The 22,804-nt window shown below is 49.2% G+C and overlaps 1 protein-coding gene across 1 annotated transcript in view; it reads right to left on the bottom strand.

The window, feature by feature from the left end:
- The window catches only part of KIF6 (kinesin family member 6), a 672,206-nt gene that overhangs the window by 15,496 nt on the left and 633,906 nt on the right, over positions 1-22,804 (bottom strand). The window contains exon 16 of the mRNA XM_056137333.1: positions 21,501-21,551. Within this exon, the coding sequence (XP_055993308.1) occupies positions 21,501-21,551 (51 nt within the window). The remainder of the gene's footprint in view (positions 1-21,500; positions 21,552-22,804) is intronic.

The following is a 22,804-nucleotide window of genomic DNA, read 5'->3' as shown; positions in this document are numbered from 1 at the left end:
AGGTCACTGAGTCAGAGAGCTGATGCTGCTTCAAGGAAAGCCCCATGGCAGATTCCATATTTGCTTAGAGTAAAGGGCCCTGGCTTCAGAAATTCCTTCTGACAATTTGGACAGGTGGTTTTCTGCTTTTGGTCCAGATGTGATGGTGGGGAACTTGGGGCTTTTTATACTGCCACACAGCGTGGTCGGCTGCCCTGAGTCCTCATGCCGAGCTGAGTCCTGCCCGATTACCTTTTCCTCACCTCTGCTTTGGAACAGCATCCTAGGGCTCCCTTCTTACCCTGATGTTCTCTGTGGATATGTACTTAGAGGGGCCACACCTGGTGCTTCTCAGGCGGCGTGTGATATGGGGGTGAAACTCAGGGCCTTGCTTATATGCTAGGCACGCGCTCTTCCTCTTGAGCCATTTCCTGCCCTGGTTCTTAGTAAGGTAAAAGGTAAAGGCCCTCCCGTTGATCGTCGATTTGCTCGAGCGGGCCCAGTAACGTCTCCATTGGAGACTTTGTTGTTACTGTGTCTGGCATATCGAATACTCTCGGTAGCTTGCCGGGCTCTCCGAGAGGGGCGGAGGAATCGAACTCGGGTTGGCCATGTCGGCCGCGTGTAAGGCGAACGCCCTACCGCTGTGCTGGTTCTTAGTATATTTGAAAAATAATTAATAACAACAGCAGGAGCGAAAAAACAATGAGACAACTTGGGGTGGATGAGAGTACAAGAGGTAGGGCACTTGCCTCACGCATGACTAACGTGGGTTAGGTTTCCCCTGGCACCCCAGATGGTCCCCCAATAGCTGCCAGGAGTGATACCTGAGCGCAGAGCCAGGAGTAAACCCTGAATACCGCCAGGTGTGACTCAACTCCCCCTGTCCCCCCAAACTGACACATCTTGTGTCTGGAGCTTTATTCTTAGGCCATCTCTGGCTGGTTCCCTCCTCGGACATGTTCATTTTCTCAAAGATTTTGAGCCAAGAGTATTAGATCTGGTTCTAGTCCTCCATAGAGGTCTGAGGGACTGGGCTGAGAAAGACCCCTCCCCCCAACATTATTAAGTGTGTATTTCTGCAGCAGCTCAGTTCCACCCATGGCCATTTCTTGAGCACCTTCTCACTCTGGTTTCTGCCAAGACCTGGGCACAGGATCCAAGACCACTTACTTCATTGCAAATTCCCAAAATAATGACCCAGGAAAATCATTACCATCTCATGTCTGTTAAATTCTGGGACTCAGAGAGAGCATTGCCAGTCACTTGTCTGAGCTATGTCGTTTTGTCACTGACCCCTGTGGAGTCTGGTCAATTTAAACATATGCCTTTTTTTTTTTTTTTTTGCTTTTTTGGTCGAGATACTCTCGGTAGCTTGCTGGGCTCTCTGAGAGGGATGGAGGAATCGAACTTGGGTCGGCCATTCGGCGATGCACAGGGGTTACTCCTGGTTCATGCACTCAGGAATTACTCCTGGTGGTGCTCAGGGGACCATATGGGATGCTGGAAATCGAACCTGGGTTGGCCGCATGCAAGGCAAATACCCTACCTGCTCCAGCCCTGGTGCCTATTTTTTGAGTAGTTAGATGCCCAAACACATCCCATTTCAAGATGATTGGCCTTTTGATCCCAAATTTAACACGTGCTTTTTCTCTGGTCTGCAGTGAGGATCTGATTCCACCTGGCCTCTGATTTCTCCCTCAGCCCCCTTAATATCTTAACTGGACCTCTTCAGTCCTTGTCTTCACGATCATGATCACGCCCCCCTTAATGTCTTAACTGGACCTCTTCAATCCTTGTCTTCATGATCACGATCATCCTGTTGTTCCTCGATTGCCTCGAGCAGGCCCCAGTAACGTCGTCCTAGCCCTGAGATTTTAAAAAGTGCCATATTCAAGGCTCTTTCAAGGTTAGGAGAATGAGACCCATCATTGTTACTGGCATTTGGCATATTGGGTGTGCCACGGGGAGTTTGCCAGACTCTGCCGTGTGGGCAGGTTACTTTCAATAACCTGCCAGGTTGTCCTTGTCTTACTCAATGATAAATATGCTAATGGCTCAGGAGTTTGGCCTTTCTCTTCCAGGTCCCTGTTCCTCTCCCTGTTTCTCGTCACATGACATCTGTCCCCTGTAAAGGGACTGGGCAGGTATCCCCACCCACATTATCTAAACACTGGGAGGAAGTGTAGCTACCGAGAGCAACCCTATCTCCCTCTCATCCCCCACCTGGCTGATACTCAGGGGTTACTTCTAGCTTTGCACTCAGGAATCACTCCTGGCAGTGCTCGGGGAACCATAAGGGATGCTGGGAATAGAACCCGGATCGGCCGCGTGCAAGGCAAACGCCCTACCCATTGTGCTATTGCTCCAGCCCCAGGATCCCACCTTCTTGACCATGTGGCCCAGGCCCCTGAGACACGGGCATGAAAAGCTTTGAAAGTGTTCAGTGTGATAGATGGAAGGAAGTGTCTTCACATCAGACCCATGAGCGTGGGACTTGAAATGAGCTGAGTTTTTCCTTTCTAACAGTTTGAGAGATGAGCAAATTTATCTTCTGCCTGGTTAAACTCAAAAGCTGTCAATCTCTGTTATCCTGTGAGCCCTGCCTGCTCGCTGAGAACCCGGAGACGTTCAGTGATAATCTGCCTTGGGGTGACGGTGCACAAGGGGCTGCTGGCGGTATGTGCAGGAAGATGCCGAGCGCTCCTGTCCTCGTCATGGGGCAAGGTGGAAAGGGGGTGTCAGATCAAATCTGAATCAGCTCTTGGGCCGCCCCCGCAGGGGGACAAGCTGCTCTGTTGGGTTGGGGCTCCCACTGCGCCTCGTTGCCAGCTATTTTCTTGATAGACACCTTGCAGCTTCCCTTGGCAGATCACATCCCCTGGGGTCCCTCAGAAGTGTAGGGCTGGGGGACTGAGGCCAGGAGAGCACTGGGGATGGAGCTGGTGTGGGACGAAGGCCAGCCCATTGTGGGTGCATGTGGAGATAGTGATATGGCATATGTGGGTACAGGTATGTGTGTGTGTGTGTGTATGTGCGTGTGTACATAAGCCCCTGTTTCCTCCCATGGTCGCCTCAGTCATGCCTGTGATACTCTGGCTGGAGGACACGGTGGCTTCTGTCCAGACAAGGGGGCAGAGGGCTCAGGGCAGCCAGCAGGGTTTGAGTGGGGCTCGTCATCCATTCTGTAAGACGGGTTCGGGGATGGATCCCAGGGGCAGTCTTCTGGATGGAAGGAAGGGGGGCAGACTGCTGTGTTGGAGAGGCTGGTCTGAGAGCCCTGTCTGGAGCGGAGAACAGTGAAAGGAGGAGAGAAGCAGGCCCACGCAAGCAGGGCCAGGAAGGCTGTGGTCAGGCACAGGACCGGGGCAATGCCTGAATGGTGGCAGGGCTGACGCTTACATGCTGCAGTCAGTCAGGGAGGGAGGTCAGTTTTGAAACCCAGAGAGACCAGAGCTGGAGGATTTTGGGGAGAGGAGTGACTCCCTCTGTTCCTTTGATAGCTGAGCCAAACTTCTTTTATTCCCCGCCCACCCCCCCCAGATCATGACACAGCTGCTCACAGCATAGTTCCTGGGAGGTGGCGCCAGGCTGCCGGAGGCCTATTGAAAGGATCTGGGAAAGAAAGTTGGGGCAAGGGACCTTGGGAGGCTGAGACAACAGCACCTCAGACCCCCAGGACACAACTCTGTGCGTTGCTATGACAACCGAAGGTGATGCACGCCCTGTGCAACGCAGGGGGAGCCCCCCAGGAGGCAACTGGCTGCCTCTGAGGCTCTCAGGAGTGAAGTCAGAGGCTGGGGACACAAACGGACCCGGGACGAAAGCGGCCGAGCCAGAGCAGAGGGAGAGGAGGGGTATAAGGGCAGTGGGGCTTGGGAGAGCTCCATGCCTGTGGGGGCTTGGCCGGGGACAGAGCTTCCCAGCCCCTGCAGGAAGCTTGGGGCTCTCCTTTCAAGCTGTGGCCAGCACAGGAGCACGGGAGGTCACAGCTCTGAACTGTGAATTTGGACAAGGCAACACAAGCAAGAAGAAAGACCCCCATGCCCGTGGCCGCAGACTGAATGTCACAGGAGCCAGCCAGGCGGGGAGAGAGAGACAGAGAAGCCCAGGCCGACCTCTCCTCTGAAGCTGCCCGGATGTCAGAGCACTGGGACAAGGACAATGGGACTGGCCAGACCGGCCACTTTTCCGGGACGCCCTCTTTCTGACTGGGCCGGGAGGCCTGTGGAGATGGTGGAATTTCTTTCCTCAAGTCTCTCCACGCGCAAGACCACCGTGCGCCCAGGCTCTTCGACAGAGTTATTCCATGTTGCACATGTGCACAAGCTTATTTCTCTGGGTCACTGCATCTCAGATGAGACTGTGTCTGGTGTATGGCAGGAACACGGAAGAGCACAGATAAGGGAGGCATGTGGGATGTTCCCTGGTGACCGGGAGGGGGGGGTGTATTGACCCTTGTTGGGAGGCACCTCTCAGGACTGCAGAGAGAGTGCAGGGCCAGGCCCTTGCCTCATTTGCTGCAGACCCCGTTTGATCCCTGGCACTGCCTGCTTCTCCAAGCACTGCCAGGAGGGACCCCTGAGCACCTCCGGTGTGGCCCCCAGACCCCCTCCCCCACATCCATCAGAAAACAAAGATAAAAAGAAACACTTCTTAAGGTTTTGGGCCCAGATGCCGTGCCCAGTGCCCAAGTAGGAGTCACTGGGGAGGCGAGGCTGTGGGGGAGCTGCACGCCCAGCACCATCTAGACCGTAGCCCCCAGGGGCGTGTGGCAGGAAGGGGACTTTTCGGGAGGACGCTGTGTGCTTGCTTCGCGTGAGTGTGGGGAAGACTGAGCTGTGCCAGTTCCCTACGGCTGCAGCGGGGACTTGCGAGTCAGTCTCACGTCGCCACAGCGCCCCGCACTGGATGGAGTAAGAGTTCTGCCGGGACACTGCACCCTCCCCAGGGCCCACACCGCCCAGGAGAGCAAGGGGAGGACCCACTCTATGTGACTTGAAGGTTGGCGTGCTCTCTCCGTGATTCCAGTCACAAAGGAAGCCACGGGGGAGAGCACGGAGTCATACTGACTTTCCTCAGCATTTAAAGGCCAGCTTTTTATTTTTCCATGAATGCGTCTCAGGTCTGGAGCTGGGCTGGAGCTGAGAAAAAAAATAATAAAGGCCTTCCCGTTGATCGTCGATTTGCTCGAGCGGGCCCAGTAACGTCTCCATTGGAGACTTTGTTGTTACTGTGTCTGGCATATCGAATACTCTCGGTAGCTTGCCGGGCAATCCGAGAGGGCCAGAGGAATCGAACTCAGGTTGGCCATGTTGGCCGCTTGTAAGGCGAACGCCCTACCCGCTGTGCTGTCAGTCTCATAATCTGAAGGTCCTGAGAAAAAAAACACACCAAAAAAAACAAAAACAAAAAAAACAAACACCTCAGTTTATCCTTTGCACGTGGAGTGCTGGCCTGAGCCAAAGGCCCAGTGAGCTGTGACCAGGACCACCACCGTGACCCCACACAGAACCGGATCACAGGCTGGCTGTGAGGGGCAGTTGTGGCCCCCTGGGGTCTGGCCCTTCCCACTTTCAGCCCCCCATGGCCAAAGGCAGTTGGCTTGACTCTGGGCTGGGAGTCCAGTGGACAGTGGCATCCCACCACTGGCGGAAGGGGCCCAGGGTGCTTCTGAAGAGCCAAAGTCTTGGGCCCAGCCTGGTGCTAGACAGGTGAGTCTGGTGGAAGGAGGCCCTGGCTTCAGGGCTGCCACGGCAGACCGGGCATTGGAGCCCAGGAGCCATCCTGGCTGGCTACTTCAGCCATCCAACTAATGATTCATTTGCTGAACATCCGTTCTGGGGCCTCCTTGGGGCTGAGCTGTCTCTCAGAACCGTGGGCCGCATAGCTTCACCTTGTTGGAGGAGTCAGAGTGTCTATTCCTACGGAGATTGATGGTGTCAGTGGCTCAATTACCACAATAGTCGGCAGCTCAGAGGCGAAAATGCTGGCTTCCCAGGCACACCATTTCCTGTTTAATGGCTCAAATTTATTGTCAGCCTGAGTAATCACATGCTGCCAGGTCCCCTCTGCCACAATCCATCTTGGTGTTGATTTTGTGTGACACACTGGCTCCCCCTGGCCCACTCAGACGTGGGGCCTGCAGATGCATGGCGGTGACTCATTGTTTCTGATGCATTCTCCCATACTCTGTCTGTCTTGCGCCTTTCTGCTCCCCTACCTCGTTGGTCTTTAGAGGAGGCTGTTGGTCACTTCCTCCTGTCACAGTCACTTGCCCTGAGCTGACTTGTGCCGCTCTGCCCAGCCAAGACCACATACTTAGAATATCTCCCTTTATCGCACACATTGGCTCCTTGTCCCTGCTGTGTCCCCTCCCTGTGACAGATGCCACTGGTACCAGGTACAGAGTGCGAGCCTATAGGCAACGTGAGTAATATCCTGAGTCTCCGGGGAAGCTGCGTCATTTCTGGTCTCTTGGCTTCTTCTGCCTGGCACATCACATTGCCTCTGTTCCATATTCTCTTCTTTTTTCACCGTCGCTTCTGCTGGGAGCCCAGATCCCGTTTCTGGTCTGCCCTTGGCATTTATCTGGTGACACTCAGAGGTATGATAGGCCCCTTCACTCACCCCCAGAGGCGATCTGACTAAAGCAGCTCCTGCCTTTCTTGCTCACAGCAACTTCCTGTCTCCTCAACCAGGACAACGGTCTTATCTCAGAGCTCAGGGTTTCTCTCAGAGCTGAGTCCCTGGGCAGTTGTATCCTTGTTTACCTCCGTCACACTGATGGGTGCCATCTGTTGTCACTTGCAAAGAAACATGAGCAAAAAAGTTGGGGTCCCTAAAGCTCTGTTCCAGCTGGACAGCCGTCTGGAGAAGTCTCAGATGGTCTTTTGGGGAAGGTTATTTCTCTCCTCGTGATGATGGTTAGTGGGGTTTGGTCAATTTTCTTAACCGGATTATGAGAAAAAAAAGTTTAGGACTTGGAGGAATTGAGTGAAGGATCATTAATAAAACCGTTTCCCTCCACTTCTGATTTATTACTAGCCAATTTGTAAATCAACTCACTTGTTTTGCAAAAACACATTATATATTGAAACAAGTGTGTGCACGGGGCTGGAGAGATGACTCAAAGAGCCAGAGCACCGGCTTTGCCCCCGGGAGCTCCTGGTTCAACCCCTACTGCACGGACCCCTGAGCACGACCAGGAGTGTTTTGCAGCACCTCTGGGGTGTGGTGTCACCCCCAAACTATGACTTAAACAGGCCATACAGAAAAAACAGCACATTCTCTTAGTGAAGTGATAAGAACTGGCTAGGCCATCAAAATGCCTATATCAGTGTTACAAAAGAGCCAAATAATTTTTTTGAAGAGAACTTAAAAGAGAACCAGCAGTTTAGCTTAAACCCAGTTTATCATATTCATCAAGGGTGGTGTGAAAGGAAACCCTCCTTTCCCCTTCAAAGGCAGTGAGAGGGGCTTGGAGCAGACCACCCAGAAAACTGGATAATGACACTCAGGATCTGAGTGTGGGCATATGGGGTTTATGTGGGTGTGTGTATATGTAGCATGTGTACGTGGGATGTTTATAGTTGTGTATGTGTGGGGTGTATATGTATTTAGGGTATGTGGGTATGTGGACTATGTGTGTGTGGCATTTGTGGGTGTGTGGAGTATATGTGTATGTGGTATGTATGTGGGGTACATAAGTGGTATGCATATGTATGTTGGGCGTGTGTATGTGGGATGTGTGTATATAAGGCGTGTTTGTGGGGAATTTGGGGGGTGGGTATGTGGTGTGTGTGTTTATGGGAATGTGGGGTATGTCTATGTGTGTGTATGTGTGTTCACACACATATGTATGAGGTGCATATGGGAACTATGTCTGATTTCCACTCAGGAACTGAATATCATTCAGACAAGGGCTGATGATGTAATTGGAGCAAGGGCTCAGTTGATAAAATGGTTTTGTAGAAACCAAATGATCTGTAAGCACCTTATATCAGTGGTACTTACTAGTAAATATTTAACAACTAACCCTAACCCTAACCCTAATGCCAAACCTAACAAAAGCCATGACACAAAATGGGAGTGCTTGCCAGTTTCCACAGTGTAAATACTCCCATCATGGCTGGTTTCAAGCTACCAACAAATTTGGAGCTCGAGGAGAATATGGAGCTGGGAAGAGATGCCCAGAGTCAGCTCTCACGATCCAGCAGGGACTGGTTCTAGCACATCACTTAGACCTTCTAGTACTCTTGCTAAGATTTAAGTCCTTTTCCTAGGGCCACCTAGAGGTCAACAGGAAAAGACCCTGCAGTTGGCTGCAGGATGCCTGGGGGCTGCGCACTGTCCATGCCCCCCACTTTTCACTCTTCTTGTCTCAGGAAGCCGAGCAGTAGAACAAGCTTTCTTAGCTGGCCTTCAGGCTTGCCTATGTCAGCGGGGGGCTTGGGACGTGGCTGGAGTCTGAAGCACTTCCTTCCCCAACGCTTCTGCAGGTGCTATCTATGAGCTGTATGCGCTGCTGAATGGAAGGTCATGGCTCTTACTAGATGGAGAGAATCTCTCTTTTCCAAGTCACAGTAACTGCCTATTCCTCTTGCCTTGCTGTTCCTGTGGCTGGGGTGCTGGTTTTTCTTGTGACTTTGCTCATAGACTTTGCTCACAGCCTTTGTCACTAGACCTTTACTCGGCTCTCTTCACAGCACCTGCTCTGAGCCTGCCCTCTGCCTCCTGATGTGCTCCTAGATCGAATGGGCTCAGCTGGGGAAGTGACAATCCCAAAGGGAGCTACCGGTGAAGGACCTCCAGGGAAAGGTCAGTTTTGAGCATCTGCTGGGCACAGGGGCACAGTGTTAGTGTGCCAGGAAGTGATACCTTTCAACAGCAGCCTCTCTCAGCTTCTTTCCAGACCCTCCTCGGTGAGACTGAGCCTAGAGGCTGAGGGAGGAGGGGGCTAGGGAGAGAGAAGGAGCTGATCAGACCCCTCTCCTCCCGGTTGTGGAAAGGGAGAAAAATCTGAATCACTGAGATGGTAGCTACAACATACAAGAATCAGGATGGGGGGCTGGAGCGATAGCACAGTGAGTAGGGCGTTTGCCTTGCACGCGGCTGACCCAAGTTCGATTCCCAGCATCCCATGTGGTCCCCTGAGCACCACCAGGAGTAATTCCTGAGTGCAGAGCCAGGAGTAACACCTGTGCATCACCGGGTATGACCCAAAAAGCAAAAAAAAAAAAAATAAAATCAGGTTGGTTTTGTTATTATGTTTTATTAAAACAAAAAACAAGGAACTATCAGTTGAGTTACTGGGTGGTCTTGTTTCTACCAGAGGACAGAGGAAGAACTGTCTCACTACAGTGAGGATTTACAGAGGCAATGGAAGAGAAAGAGAGCCAAGAATATGACTCAGTTGTAGAGTGAATGCCTTGCATGTGTGAGGCCCTGGGTTCTATTCCTGGCACTGTGAGCACATGCGCACACACAGACACACATGGGCACATACGCATGGGCACACAGAGCACATATGCACACATATGCACAAGTACATGCACGTGAGCACATATGCATACGTGAACACACATGCACACACATGGGCACAGTCACAGGCACAGACATACACATGGGCACAGACAGACACACAGGCACAGGCACACACACAGGCACACATGCACACACATGGGCACAGACACACAGGCACAGGTACACACACAGACACACGTGCACACACAAGCACAGATACACACTGGCACAGGTACACACATGGACACACATGCACACATGGGCACAGACACACACAGGCAAAGGCACACACACGGACACACATGCACACATGGGCACAAACACACACAGGCACAGGCATACACATGGGCACACATGTAGGCACAGACACACTGGCACAGACACACACATAGGCACACATGCACACACATGGCACAGAACATATAGGCACAGGAACACACACAGACACATATACACACAGGCACAGGTACACACAGGTACATGTGCACACACAATGTAGGAGGCTCTCACTTTTCTTGGATTGCTTGACAGGCCAGCAGTCTCCTTTATTAAGTTCCTAGCATAGGACGCATGGCCCTGGGGAGAAACAGAGGAGGTACATTTTCTGTTTTCATCTTTAAGTAAAATGATCCTGACATAAACAGTAATGAGGAAAATTAAGATTAATTAGAATTGAATTGGGATTCGCTTTTTACTACCACTTCTATCACAACGATTCCACGAAAACATCCATTTGGGTTTGATCCCTCGGCTCTGGCAATCAGAAATGGATAGAGCTCTGGAAATTATAGCACAACATTTAGAACACACAGAGAAAGAGGTTATAAATAATGACCAGTTCCCACCTCTGTATTTTGAAATTCAAGATAGTTTGCTACAATGGCCTCAGTTAATTCCGACTTGAACATTCTAGATATGGGGATAGTCTCTCCTTAAAAGCTCCCTTTCTTGAGCTTCTGATAATGACTTCCCCTGGCATTATTTCATCAACGACCCTTGAACATTACAGCTTTTTTGGGGATGGGGTAGGGGTGGGGAGGACTAGGATGACAGGATTAGAACTAAGAGCCTCACCCATTCAGAGCATGAGTAATATCACCAAGTCACATTCCAGAGTCCCTATTCTTGACTCAAGAATAGGTGGCATCATGCTCTCTCTGTTAGTTCTCATAGAATGCATATACTATGCATCTTTCTATGATGTACTCACAATAAAACATAGCTCCCACTGCCTCCCGTTAAATAAAACAGAAAGGTTTGGGTTTAAATGAGTGGCGTCCTCCATACAGATCCTTCAGCAATTTTCTTGTGATCATCATTGTGCTCTGAGTTTTTCACATTGCCACATGCAGATTTTTTAATTTATTCACTTTCAATTCTCTGTGGTATGCCATTATATGAATACATCATTGCTGTAGCTTATTTATCCAGCCCCTGCTGGGGGTGCGGAGCTTAGGGTTGCCTCCTGTTTTTGTTTTCTGTGTATCTAACTGCTGGCTAAAGTAGGAGGGATGCCTGGCCCATTGGGCCCTAAGGGGGACCCCTTCTAAGTGAAGGCTGCTGGGCATGTGATGGCAGAATTGTCGGTTCTGTGGAGTTTCAACAGTGTTAAATATTGTCAGACTTGTACCCAGTGGTTGCTACAGGCTTTAACTGCACAAGTCACCTCTCTGCTTCTTTTTACGTTCTATTTAATCTTCCTTTCAAATGGAGACAGCTCTGCTCTCTGGGTGTTCTCTGTCTACAGCTTGGCCCTGAACTGTACCTACATATGTCTGTCTTGGGTGAATCCTGGCTCTGGACAATGGTCCTTTTGTGGATTCTCAAACAGTATGTTTTCAAAACCATCCAAAAACATTTAGTAGGTTGCCTAGTTGCTCCCACTCCAGTCCCTATGAATTGTATGTGAGAATAGATGACCTTAGTTCCTCTTGGCAGGCCGTCCCCAAACTCATGATCAACTTCTCTGAAGGCTTACTCAGTTCCTCACCACAGGCAACAAAATGCCTCCCAGGGAACAAGGTTTTATAGTGGTGTTATAGAAAACGTCATTTCTGGGGTGGAGAGTTCCAAGAGCACATGATGAGTATTACCATAAGCAGAGAAGGGATAAGAGAGATAGGGCCGGCCATACTATGTTTTGTGTGGGTGGTGGGGGAATGGTTGTGCAGGTTGGGCCACACTTGGCCAAGCTTGCTTGGAGGATACTCCTGGTTCTGTCCTCAGGGGTTACTCTTGGTAGTGCTCAGAGGATCATGTGGCATCAGGGTTCTTAGGAAATTGGGTTCATTGCGTGCAAAGCTAGCACCTGATACCCTGTACTATCCCTTCAGCCCTCCATTACATTTCAGATCAGCAGATAAAGTCAAAAGATCAGGATGATTGTCCTCTAGATATTTGGTTGTTACAAATGAAGTGTGTTCCCCAGTTATAAAAATCAAATCCCCATCCGATGCTTTTGGAGGTGGGAAGATCCTGAGGATGAGCTCTCATGAACAGGAACTGTTGTTTTAAAAGAAGAGACCAGAGAGCCTGCTCAGTCCTCCCATCACACGAGGAGGACGGCAGGAGACAGGCGGTCTGGCAACCAGAGGAGAGTTCTCACCAGAAGTCCTAATGCTGGCACCATCAACTTGGACCACTAAGCTCTAAAACAAGGAGAACATGCATTCCTGTTGTTCACTGGCTGCCTTGTCTGTAGTCATTGGTTTGCAGAAGCCCCACGTGACTGATACATTTACTTTATTATTCAAAGGGGTTCAGGGTTTTGGCACACTTCGTGAGGAAACACGATGAGTGAGCAATAGGTAAAAGGGTCACCAGTGGGCAAGAGCTCACCTCTGCAGCCAGACCCTTCCTGAGACGGAACAGTACTCTGGCCTCAGGAGTGAGGAAGTGTGTGTGGGTAGAGAGGGGGTGGCAGTCATGGAACTGTCTATGTTATGCCAGTTGGCCAGAGATGAGGTTGGCCCTGTAGCTGGCAACTGCATCAGCTGGTTGGGTTTAGGATTCACTGAGTTCTTGGCACTCTACGTGGTCCTTAATCCATTAGGTCTGCACCTTGCCTAGTACTCAGAGCAGTCCCATAAGTAGATGCTCTTCTCTCATGGCCCCAGAAATGGGGCCATGTCTGTCAGGAAGGCGAATGGACCATGCCATGTTCCCAGGCAAGCAGGCCCTCCAGATTCCAAGGCCTGTGAGTTTCCTCTACACCAGTTGCAGTTCGAGGATGTGAAAGGAGTCTGGAGGTACTCTGTGGGAACAGAGCTGTGAAATATGGGTTGGGATTCCTTCTCACTCCATCTCCATCTTGAGCTGGGGAATCTAGTGAAGGACCTTGAGTTACTGAAGCTTTCCTGTCGTCATAAATCAACTGTGGATTAGAGTCCGCTCAAGTGGCAGGGACTTTATCATTGGTCTTAGAAAGTCACCTGAGTGAAACCAACTAGATGCTTCTGGAACTATGGGGCAGTGGCTTCCTTGACAACTTGCCTCACTCCAAGGCAGCAACATTCTGGCTATTTCTGAGTAGCTAAAAATATCTCTAGTCCCTCCACGGTTGAGTGCTTCCTGCATGTGGTAAGGAAGTTTGCATTTGTCAAGAGGTAAAATCATGGTGCCTGAGGGTGAAGGAGTGTTAGATCCATTTGTTCACTCAACCAACATCCTATGCCAGCTCACTCTCAGGGACTGTGTGGGTAGAAGACACTGGTTTTCTTGATAGATGTGGGGATCTGGGCACGGGGTGCCGTGGGCTCTGTAAGGCCCATATTTGATTCCTTAGCTATCATAAATGGATGCAGCGATGATGAAGAGAGAACATATTGGGTCTGTCACTGCTCAAGATTGGAGAAATAAAGGCACTCTGCTCAGTGGAGGAGATGGACGAATTCAGTAATGATCATGCAGGAGTTAAGCTCTAGGATGGAGGTATATGTCGAGTTCTGTGTGAGCCCAGAGGAAACCAAGAACGCTCTGGAGATGGGAAGTAGGGTCAACTGCCTCTGAAAATGTCTCCAAACACAAAATCTGAAGAGAGGATGATGTATTCCTATCTATAGACTGGGCCAGAGCGATACTACAGGGATAGGGCATTTGCCTGCCTGCAGCAAACCTGGGTTTGATCCCCAGCACTCCATACAGTCCTGCAAGCCCATCAGGAAAGATCACTGAGTGCAGGGCCAGGAGTAAGCCCTGAGCACCGTAGGCAAGCAAACAAAACAAAACAAAACAAAGCAAAACAAAACAAGATCTGCAGACTGTTCTCTTCAAACAAAGGCCCAAGGGTAAAATGAACAATGGTTGAAGGGGGTGGCTTGAGTCCTGTTGCTGGCTAACTCTCTTAATCCTCACCACTGGGGTCCTGAGGAGCAATGCAGAACATCCCCTGAGCCTGATGGGCCCAGGGGATGCAGGAAGGCTCTCACCCAGACTCAGCCCAATATTGCTCTCTTCCTGCGGTTGCAAACACTCCAGGTCTCCGCAGGGTGTGCAGCAAGGTCTGGGGAATAAAAGAATGACAGACTGGCCTTTTGCTCTCTCTCAGATTTGTTGATCCCTGGTACAGAATTCTAAAACACCTTTCAAGGTGCAGTCTTAACTGATCTGACATCAGGTGGAAGAAGCGGCCAGCCAGAGCAGAAGTCTCTCTTTGGAGGGGGCAGGAGAGTCACTAGAGGTCGCTGCAGGAATTCTGTTTGGTAGAAAGGCGCTCCTTGGACGATGGAACCGCGGAGCTGTCAGTACAAGGCCCTGGCTTCCAGGCCTCCCCTGGGGGTCTCCGGAAGTCGTAGATCTCATTTTCAGGGGCAGGAACAGGCAGAACACACTGCCCAGGTCTAAGGACCCAATGCAGTCACAATGGACTGTTGGGGGTAGGTGAGTGGGCTAGAGTGGGGGACGTTGCAGGGAAGTGCTGACTGCTGCCTTTGTTTTAGGAGTCTGCTTATGGTGTGGTGAGGGGTATGTGAAGGAGCAGAAGGAGGACTAAGTATTCAAGGGGCTCTTGTTGGTGGAGAACACAGATGCCTTTTGTCACTTGCCACTACCATGTTGGGGGGGTGTCTTAAAAAATTCTTTGTCATTATCACTAGCTATGTTTTCCCAGAAGTAAGGTCAAAGGATGGATGCAGAGAAAGGGGTATCTTCCAGTGCAGAACGCTTGTAGGGGGCACATCTGTGAGCTTCTCGGGGCCAGTGATGCCCCAATTCTAGCAACCATCAGATTGACCATCTACCCCAGGGCCCAAGCCAGGTAGATGACACCGTATGTGACTCTGTGTGTGTGTGTGTGTGTGTGTGTGTGTGTGTGTGTGTGTGTGTGTGTGTGGTGATAGGGGCAGCCCAAGATCTTAAAGGGAAATATCAGGATATTAGGCTTTCTGGGTTGGGGGGTGTCCTTGGCTGGGGATGTTGGAGATGGTACAGTTTATGAGCTGATTATTCAGCAAATGGGGAGGAACTCAATTTTGTGCTGCCCCATTCTTTTTCCTAAATGAACCCTTTCCCTCCCTCCTCATCCAGTGGGCTAGGGAGATAGTACAGCCGGGTAAGGTACATGCCTTCCATACAGCCAAAGTGGGTTTGATGCCTGGCACTGCATATGATTCCTAAGCCCTGCCAGGAGTAAGCCCTGAGAGCTGCCTGGTATGATATCAAAACCAAAAAAAAATTTTTTTCAAATGCCCAGAGTTCACTGCTTATTCCTTCAAAAGAAAGGTTCAAGGGCTTCAATATAAACTAGACCAACTTATCATTTTAGCTATTTCCTCTTCTCCCTGGAAGCAAATCAGCTTCCAGGGAGAGTTTTTCTTTCCTATCCTCTATACACACAGACACACAGACTCACAGACACACAGACTCACATGCACATACTTTCTCACACACTGTCACACTCTTACACACACATCCTCTCTAACACACACTCACATACACACACCCTCTGTTCTCACACATACTCACACAGTCTCTCTCACACATTCTCATACTTCACACTCACATTCTCTCTTATGCATACACACACACACACACACACACACAAACTCACATATTCTTCCCTCACACTCCCTGCCCACACTCTGAGATTTTGAACCCTGATTATTTTTGAGAGCTCAACCCAAGTCCATGATCTTGGTGACAACCCCAAGGGGCCACTCCTTCTGGTTAAATTTTCAAAGCTCCAATGTCTCTCCCTCTCATTCTGATGCGATTCCTATGCTGCTTAATAGTAAAATGGATCTTTTCAGTTTAATCACAGGCACTTGGAAGACTGTGAACTGAACAGGAAGCAGTACCTGATCAAATAATTTTTCAGAAGAAAGGGGTGGGGGAATAATCCGCATTCCAGGGTGAACTAGTTTCTTCCCTGGGTGGGTTTTCTTCCTTCTCTGAGGAATCATCAGCAAGCAGTAAGCTTGGAGTGTGTGATCTCAGCCCTCCCGTCACTGCTCCCGATGAGCTCTGTGTTCATGTCAGACCTCTTCCTTTCACAGAGGGTCGATGGAAGAATCAGCCACTGAAACCCATTCCAGAGTCTCTTTTGTAAAATGGCAGGTGAAGTCATTGTTCCCCGTGTCATTCAGCGTCCTTTATACAAGTGTCTGCACAATCAATCCTGGTTTATGTTTAGTTCCAGGAAGAAATTCTATTTCTTCAGATAAATTAGTTAGTGCGCTTCCTGTTGTCAGAAAACAAAACCTCTGCTGCTCCGGCTGCTTCTCTATCTGCCGAGAGGCTGGGTAAGAGCGAGCCAGACTTACTGCCTGTGTGTTATGGTCTGTCGGTGGTGGGAGCAGAGCACTTACTCCTTCGATTTCTTTTAAGCCTGCTTATTTTATGCTCAAATGTTTTTTCTTTCCACTTTTGCAAGATGTGAGCGTCCGAGGGAGTCATCGATTCCACGTTCTGGCTGCCGGTGGGGCTGGAGGGGTGCAGAGATATATTGAACTGCACCTAGCGTCTGGGGAGCTCACATTTCAGTGTGCAGAATGGCCAAGGAAGGAAATAATTTTTAAACAAGTCTGGTGCTCAGGCAGGAGGCTAGAGGACAGGGCTGATGGGGAGGAGAGGGGGAGGCTTCTTGGGGGAGGTCAAGGGTGAACTGGTTTGGGATCACAGAGGAAGAGGATGGTAAGCAGCATGATGTAAGAAATCAGAGAGCATCTATTCATGCATAGATGCCATCATGCTGTTAGAATGGAAACGCTTCAGGGCAGGTGTGGACCTTCCACCCCTCCTCAGTGCCCTGCACAGAGGTGGGTGCCGTGGGTGCTTGATGCTGCATCTGTGACCTGGGCTAAGCACAGTAGGGTAATTTCACTGAACCCCTCTGAATGATAGACTGAGGTCAATAGCATTTAGCTCACGCAGGGCTGGAGCAATAGCACAGCGGGTAAGGCATTTGCCTTGCATGCGGCAGACCCAGTTGTCCCAAGTTCAATTCCTTTGCCCCTCTCAGAGAGCCAGGCAAGCTACTGAGAGTATCTCGCCCACACGGCAGAGCCTGGCAAGCTCCCCGTGACGTATTCGATATGCCAAACACAGTAACAACAAGTCTCACAATGGAGACGTTACTGGGCCCGCTCGAGCAAATCGATGATCAGCGGGAGGACAGTGCAGTGCTACATGGAAGAAAATACATGCACAGGGCTTAGAATCCCACACAGAAACATTTGCCGAATTACACCTGTAGTCCATCACCCTTCAGGAGAGCTGATGCAATAAACGTGGGGGTGGTGGGGCGCTCAAAACACAGAACTGAATCCTGCCAAACACACTAGCTCAGGCAGCTGAACTGGGCTCCATCAGGATCATTCTCTGAAGGTGCTGGGCAGAAAAATCACACGATTTTCTTGCTAGTGGAAACTGTGTAGGAGTAAGCTGTGATCTCGGAGTGCTAGGAACCTTTTGGGGGGCCTTCAAACAGCACTCAGGGGACTTGGGGGTCACTTCTGGTGATACTGGCTGATAGACTGGCAGTGAGCGTTTAGGAATCTAAAATTGCTTGGTGCTTTGGACCACCAGAGTCAGTGTGCTCTGACTCAGGGTTCTCCAGGGTTCTCCAGAGCTACACCAGGAGATGCTCAAGGGGTCAGACACTGAACCCAGGTCGAGTACATACAAGGCATGCACTGGAACTCCTGAAATTTTCTTTTCTTTTCTTTTTTTGCCTTTTGGGTCACACCTGGTGATGCTCAGGGGTTACTCCCAGCTCTGCACCCAGGAATCATTCCTGGTGGTGCTCAGGGGACCATATGGGATGCTGGGAATTGAACTTGGGTCGGCCACGTGCAAGGCAAATGCCCTACCCGTTGTGCTATCACTCCAGCCCCAAACTCCTAAAATTTTCTCCAGCCTCCATCATGCTCTCAGGACTGGGAACTCTCTTAAAGGAACCACCTCCCCCCTTTTACCGAGCAGCCCACCCCCACCCCTATGCCGCCATGGCCACATGCTCGGGCTTTTACATTGGTGGGGCTCACTCTGCCCAAATCCTTTCCTGTCTCACATCTGTCTTCACTGCTTTCCTTGTTTTGACTTTCAAAAGAATTAGGGTTATTTGTGTGGAGGTAATAAAGAGAGATTCACACTCTGACTTTCAGTCAAGGATGAGAGTGGAGATCTCCGTAGATCTCACAAACATGCCTCAAACTAGTCTCCCAGTGGGTGTTCATCTGTAGGCCAGCGATGTGATGGTAACCAGCTACAGCTTTCTGAGGAAAATCCCCAGTTTTTTGTACTCAGTTTCCTGGGTGTGACTGATTCCACTGAATTGGTTTCAAGTTCCATCCGTGGTCACTGAGCATAAGAGCCGTACAGTGACCACGAGAGAGTATTTCTGTGATAAAGACAGAGTACATTCGAATTCCCTACACAGCCTAGACAAGAGCAAAACACTGAAACATAGTTTATTAAAAGGGTGCATTTGAGTCACTGTTACCTTTCCTTTGTAAGACAATTTCTGAATTTAAGATGATATAATTTCTTATAAGAGCTGCATCTAACTATGGGTCTTGCAATTCCTGAAATATTGATATGGAGGAGCCTGCTCTAGCATTATCTTCATTATGAACGTTCTTTCATCCATCTACAATCTTTTCCACCTGGAACCTCTCCTATCACCACCGAGTGAATTCTCCGCTCTTTCAGGGTATGAAATTGCCTTTATACAAATCTTCTTGAATATTCATCTTGCCTACTTCTTTAACAGAAGCACGTCCTTATGCAAAGTACACGATAAAGCTTCTCCCACTCACACTGAGTCCTTGACCCCCACTTCCACCTAAACCATCACCCCACCCCACTGATGCTTTCATAGACACTTAAAACATGGATGTAAGGGAAAACAACAATAATAAAAGGAATTTTTAAAATGGAGGGCAAGGGAAAGTAGAGAGGAGAAAGTGGCAAGGAAACAACAGAAAGGAAAAAGGGAACACAAAACAGACAAAATTTGATAAATACCAGGGCAAGAACAGATGCAGCCAATGTATCTGTACAATGCCGGGAACCCAGATTACAGAACACAGCAAAACCAAATGTTCTGTGCGAGCTTCTTTTAGCCTCGGAGCAGCAGTGGGTACTAGCCTCTACTGCTAGCCTGAGGGGGGGAGGGTTAAGGCAGGAAACTGCTTTATAAACAGTCAATCATAATGAGAGGTTTCTCTCCATGAGATTTCTTTTCTGAAATGTGGTTTCTTGGGACACAGAAGCCCCAGGGGTTCCAAATCTCCATGAGACAGGCTCCTAAGGGGTTTGGACAGCAACATGTCATTTCATCTCAAAATGGCAGCTGGGAGATGTTAACACATTTCTAATTGGGATAATATGATTTTAAATTAAATAGGTATTTCAAATGCTCTTAATTAGCCTTCCAGCCAAAGTGCTTTCAGTTTGAAGTTTGCTGATTACTCCAGGCAAATCTGGGCTCCGCTGAACCTGACACCTGCTGTGATTCAGAAGCAGCACGGGGTGGGGGGGGGTGGGGTGGGGGTGGGGAGAATGAAGAGCAGAGAACACTGGGGTGGGTGACAGACCACGAAGAACAGAGCACTCGACGCTGAAAGAACAGAACACCTCTCACCCTGAGAGCCGGGAATCATGACTCAGGCCTTGGATTCAAATAGCCCTGCAGTTGGTGGAGGGGTCCTGGTTTTCTGCACAAGATTGCTTCTGTTCAAGCACCAACCAGGTGACTACAGGAACCAGATGAGGCAGGACCCTGTGGGGATGCCCAGAGAGGTGACTCCTTTGACTGGGAGCTGCTCGTGAGGCCCTGGAGGTCATCATGGTCCTGCTTCAACCTCCTAATGTGAAACTAGTTAGTTAGGCTTCATTTGGATGCGAGACAGCAACAGTCAGACAAGGTCAAGGTGTTAGGGATTATCGAGGGACCCATAGGAATGAAGTTGGGCCTGGGAAAACTAGTACATTGGAAAGACTAAGATCAACAAAGGCTGTTGGCCCATGCACGCAAAGACAGACTCAATTTCTGTCCTCAGTTCTCCAACCTTACTGACAGCTTATTATAAAACAAGCCCCTCTCCCCTCCATGGGCTTTTCCTTATAAATTATGGGCAATCATAAGCACAAACAATTTTGTTATATAACATTCCCCTGTCAATTAAGTACTAAGTATAATTTCACCAGGAAGTGATGCAATCTCCTGATATGCAAAGTTAAAATATAAAAGCATAATAGTTTATGGTCATTACTTAAACAACTAGCAGTTGAGCTTCCATATGACCTAGCAATCTCTCTCCTTGGAATATTCCCCAAGGGCCCAAAAGTACAATCCAGAAAAGACGTTTGCATACTGTATTCATTGCAGCACAATTCACAACATCAAAAAATTGGAAACAATCAAAGTATTCAAGAACAGATGACTGGATAGAGAAGCTATGCACAGTGGAATACTAGTCGGCCATAAGAAAAGATAAAATCATATGATTTGTGACTGTGTGGATGGATCTGGGCACTACCACGTTGAGTGAAGTTTGTCAGAGGGAGAGGGACGGACACAGAATGATCTTTCTTATATGTGGGATCTAAAGAAATTCTGTAAGAAAATAACAAAGTCTTCAAGGTGGTAGAAATGAGTAGCAGGAGAACCATGCTTCAGGAACTTGCCAGTCAGACAAGGGTGGAGGGGAAAGTCCTTGCTATTCTGCTGGCTGGGGAGGGTGGGAGGGAAACTGGGGACACTGGTGGAGGGAAGTGGATGTTGGCAAAGGGATTGGCGTTGGAACATTTTATGTCTGAAACTTAATAATGAATAACTTTGCAATTCTGTAACTCATGGTACTAAAAAAGTTTAAAAATTGGGTTTTGGTAGAGCAGGGTCGGCTGCACCTCACCGATTCAACCCTCTTCCACTCTTTCGGACTGTCTCATGCCTGGACACACTTGCTTACCCGTTGCTGCAGAACTTGTGTGGATATGTGATCTTCACTTCTTTGTTACTGTTATTCAAGAACCAAGGACTTTTCATCACCCACCTCAACCACCCAGAACTATCGGGGTGATTTTGTGATATCCTGGTATTCTTCCTGAGACATCAACAGAGGTTTCGGTGCTGTTTCCAAATCCAGCCCCCTGAGTTAGGACCCAAGAATTAGGGATCCCTGGGTCCTTGCTTATAGCTTGTTTATAGCTATCAACTATTGAACACTCTTGTTTATAGCTCAAAAGAGTCACTTTTGGAAGATTTGCATGATTAGTGGAGTAAGGTGGGTTCATCATGGCAGTAAACAGCTTGAGGGCCAAGACCGAGTCTGGACTCAGAGAAACAGGTCATCTTGTTCCAACATGTCCCACCCTGTGACCTTGTGCAAGTCACTCTTCAGGAGAATATCCCTCCCTGTGAAGATTGTTGCAAGGCTGAAAGGAGATGAGACACATAGAGTTGGGCACAGAAATGGTTTGACACAGGGTGGAGCCATTTCTGCCTAGACCAGGCAAATTCACATGACCTCCCGCAGCCTCTCCCGTGGACTCACCCAGAGCTACTTGTTGCATGTGTCGCTGCACAATCTCTTCCTTTAGGTGTCCTGCAAAAGAGGCAAAGGAAAACCATGAGTGAGTTTCCCAAGGACTATAGCAAGAGTCAGGCTTTGAGGCACATGACAAGCTAAAAAAAATCACACAGAGTGTAAGGGAAATAATATAAGTAGGAACACTTTCTCGAGCTGGAGCGATAGCACAGAGGGTAGGGCGTCTGCCTTGCACGCAGCCAACATGGCCGACCCGAGTTCGATTCCTCCGCCCCTCTCGGAGAGCCCGGCAAGCTACCGAGAGTATTCGATATGCCAGACACAGTAACAACAAAGTCTCCAATGGAGACGTTACTGGGCCCGCTCGAGCAAGTCGACGATCAACGGGAGGGCCTTTACTTTACTTTACTAGGAACACTTTCTAATAAGAGTCCTTTCATACTCTGGACTTTCTTGGGAAAGAAGTAGCAAAAACCGGAGCCCTGGTGTATCAGTGCAAACACTTTATTTGCTGTGTTCTAGCATCTTTGGCTTCCATTATCCAGGTCTGTCAGTCATCATCATCGCCAGTCTCTTAACCAGTCCTGTCTGCCTGCTGTTCATGAAGGGGTTGTGGGATTTGTTCTTTTCTCATTGTTTTCAATTATGTTTGTTTGTGTTTTTGTGCCATGCCTGACTGTGTTCGGGGTCTACCCCCTGTTCTGTGCACAGGGGTGCTCCCACAGTGCTTGGGGAGTCATGAGAGCTAAGACTTGAATCCAGGCCTCCTGCAGATAAAGTATGTGCCTAGCCTGTTGTGTTATTTCTTGGGTTCAGGATTTGATCTTTTCTTTTTTCCTTAATTTTATTGAGATAGTTACAAGCTTTCATGTTTGGGTTACAGTCACACAATGATCAAACACCCATCCCTCCACCAGTGCACATTCCCCATCACCAACGTCCCCGGTATACCACCCCTTTCCCACCCTCCCCCTGCCTCCATGGCAGATTATATTCCCCATAATCTCCTTCTACTTTTGGGCATTATGGTTTGCAATACAGACCCCGAGAGGTTATCATGTTTGATCCTTTATCTACTTTCTGCACACATCTCCCACCCCAACCAATTCCTCCAGCCATCTTTTTTTTAGTGATCCCCTCTCTATTCCAGCTGCCTTCTCCCCTTTGCTCATGAGGCAGGCTTCCAGCAGGATTTGATATTTTAATGAGAAGGCCACTATTAAGTCCACTTTTTTTCTTTTAAATTACATGAAGCCTTGTCATATTAAAAAATGGTGTCCTTAGTTAATAGAGTCAGATATTAATATTCT

Source organism: Sorex fumeus, unplaced genomic scaffold (genome assembly GCF_029834395.1).
Source record: "Sorex fumeus unplaced genomic scaffold, SorFum_2.1 ptg000123l, whole genome shotgun sequence".
NCBI classification, from domain to species: Eukaryota; Metazoa; Chordata; class Mammalia; order Eulipotyphla; family Soricidae; genus Sorex; species Sorex fumeus.
This window is presented reverse-complemented; position numbering and strand designations above follow the sequence as displayed.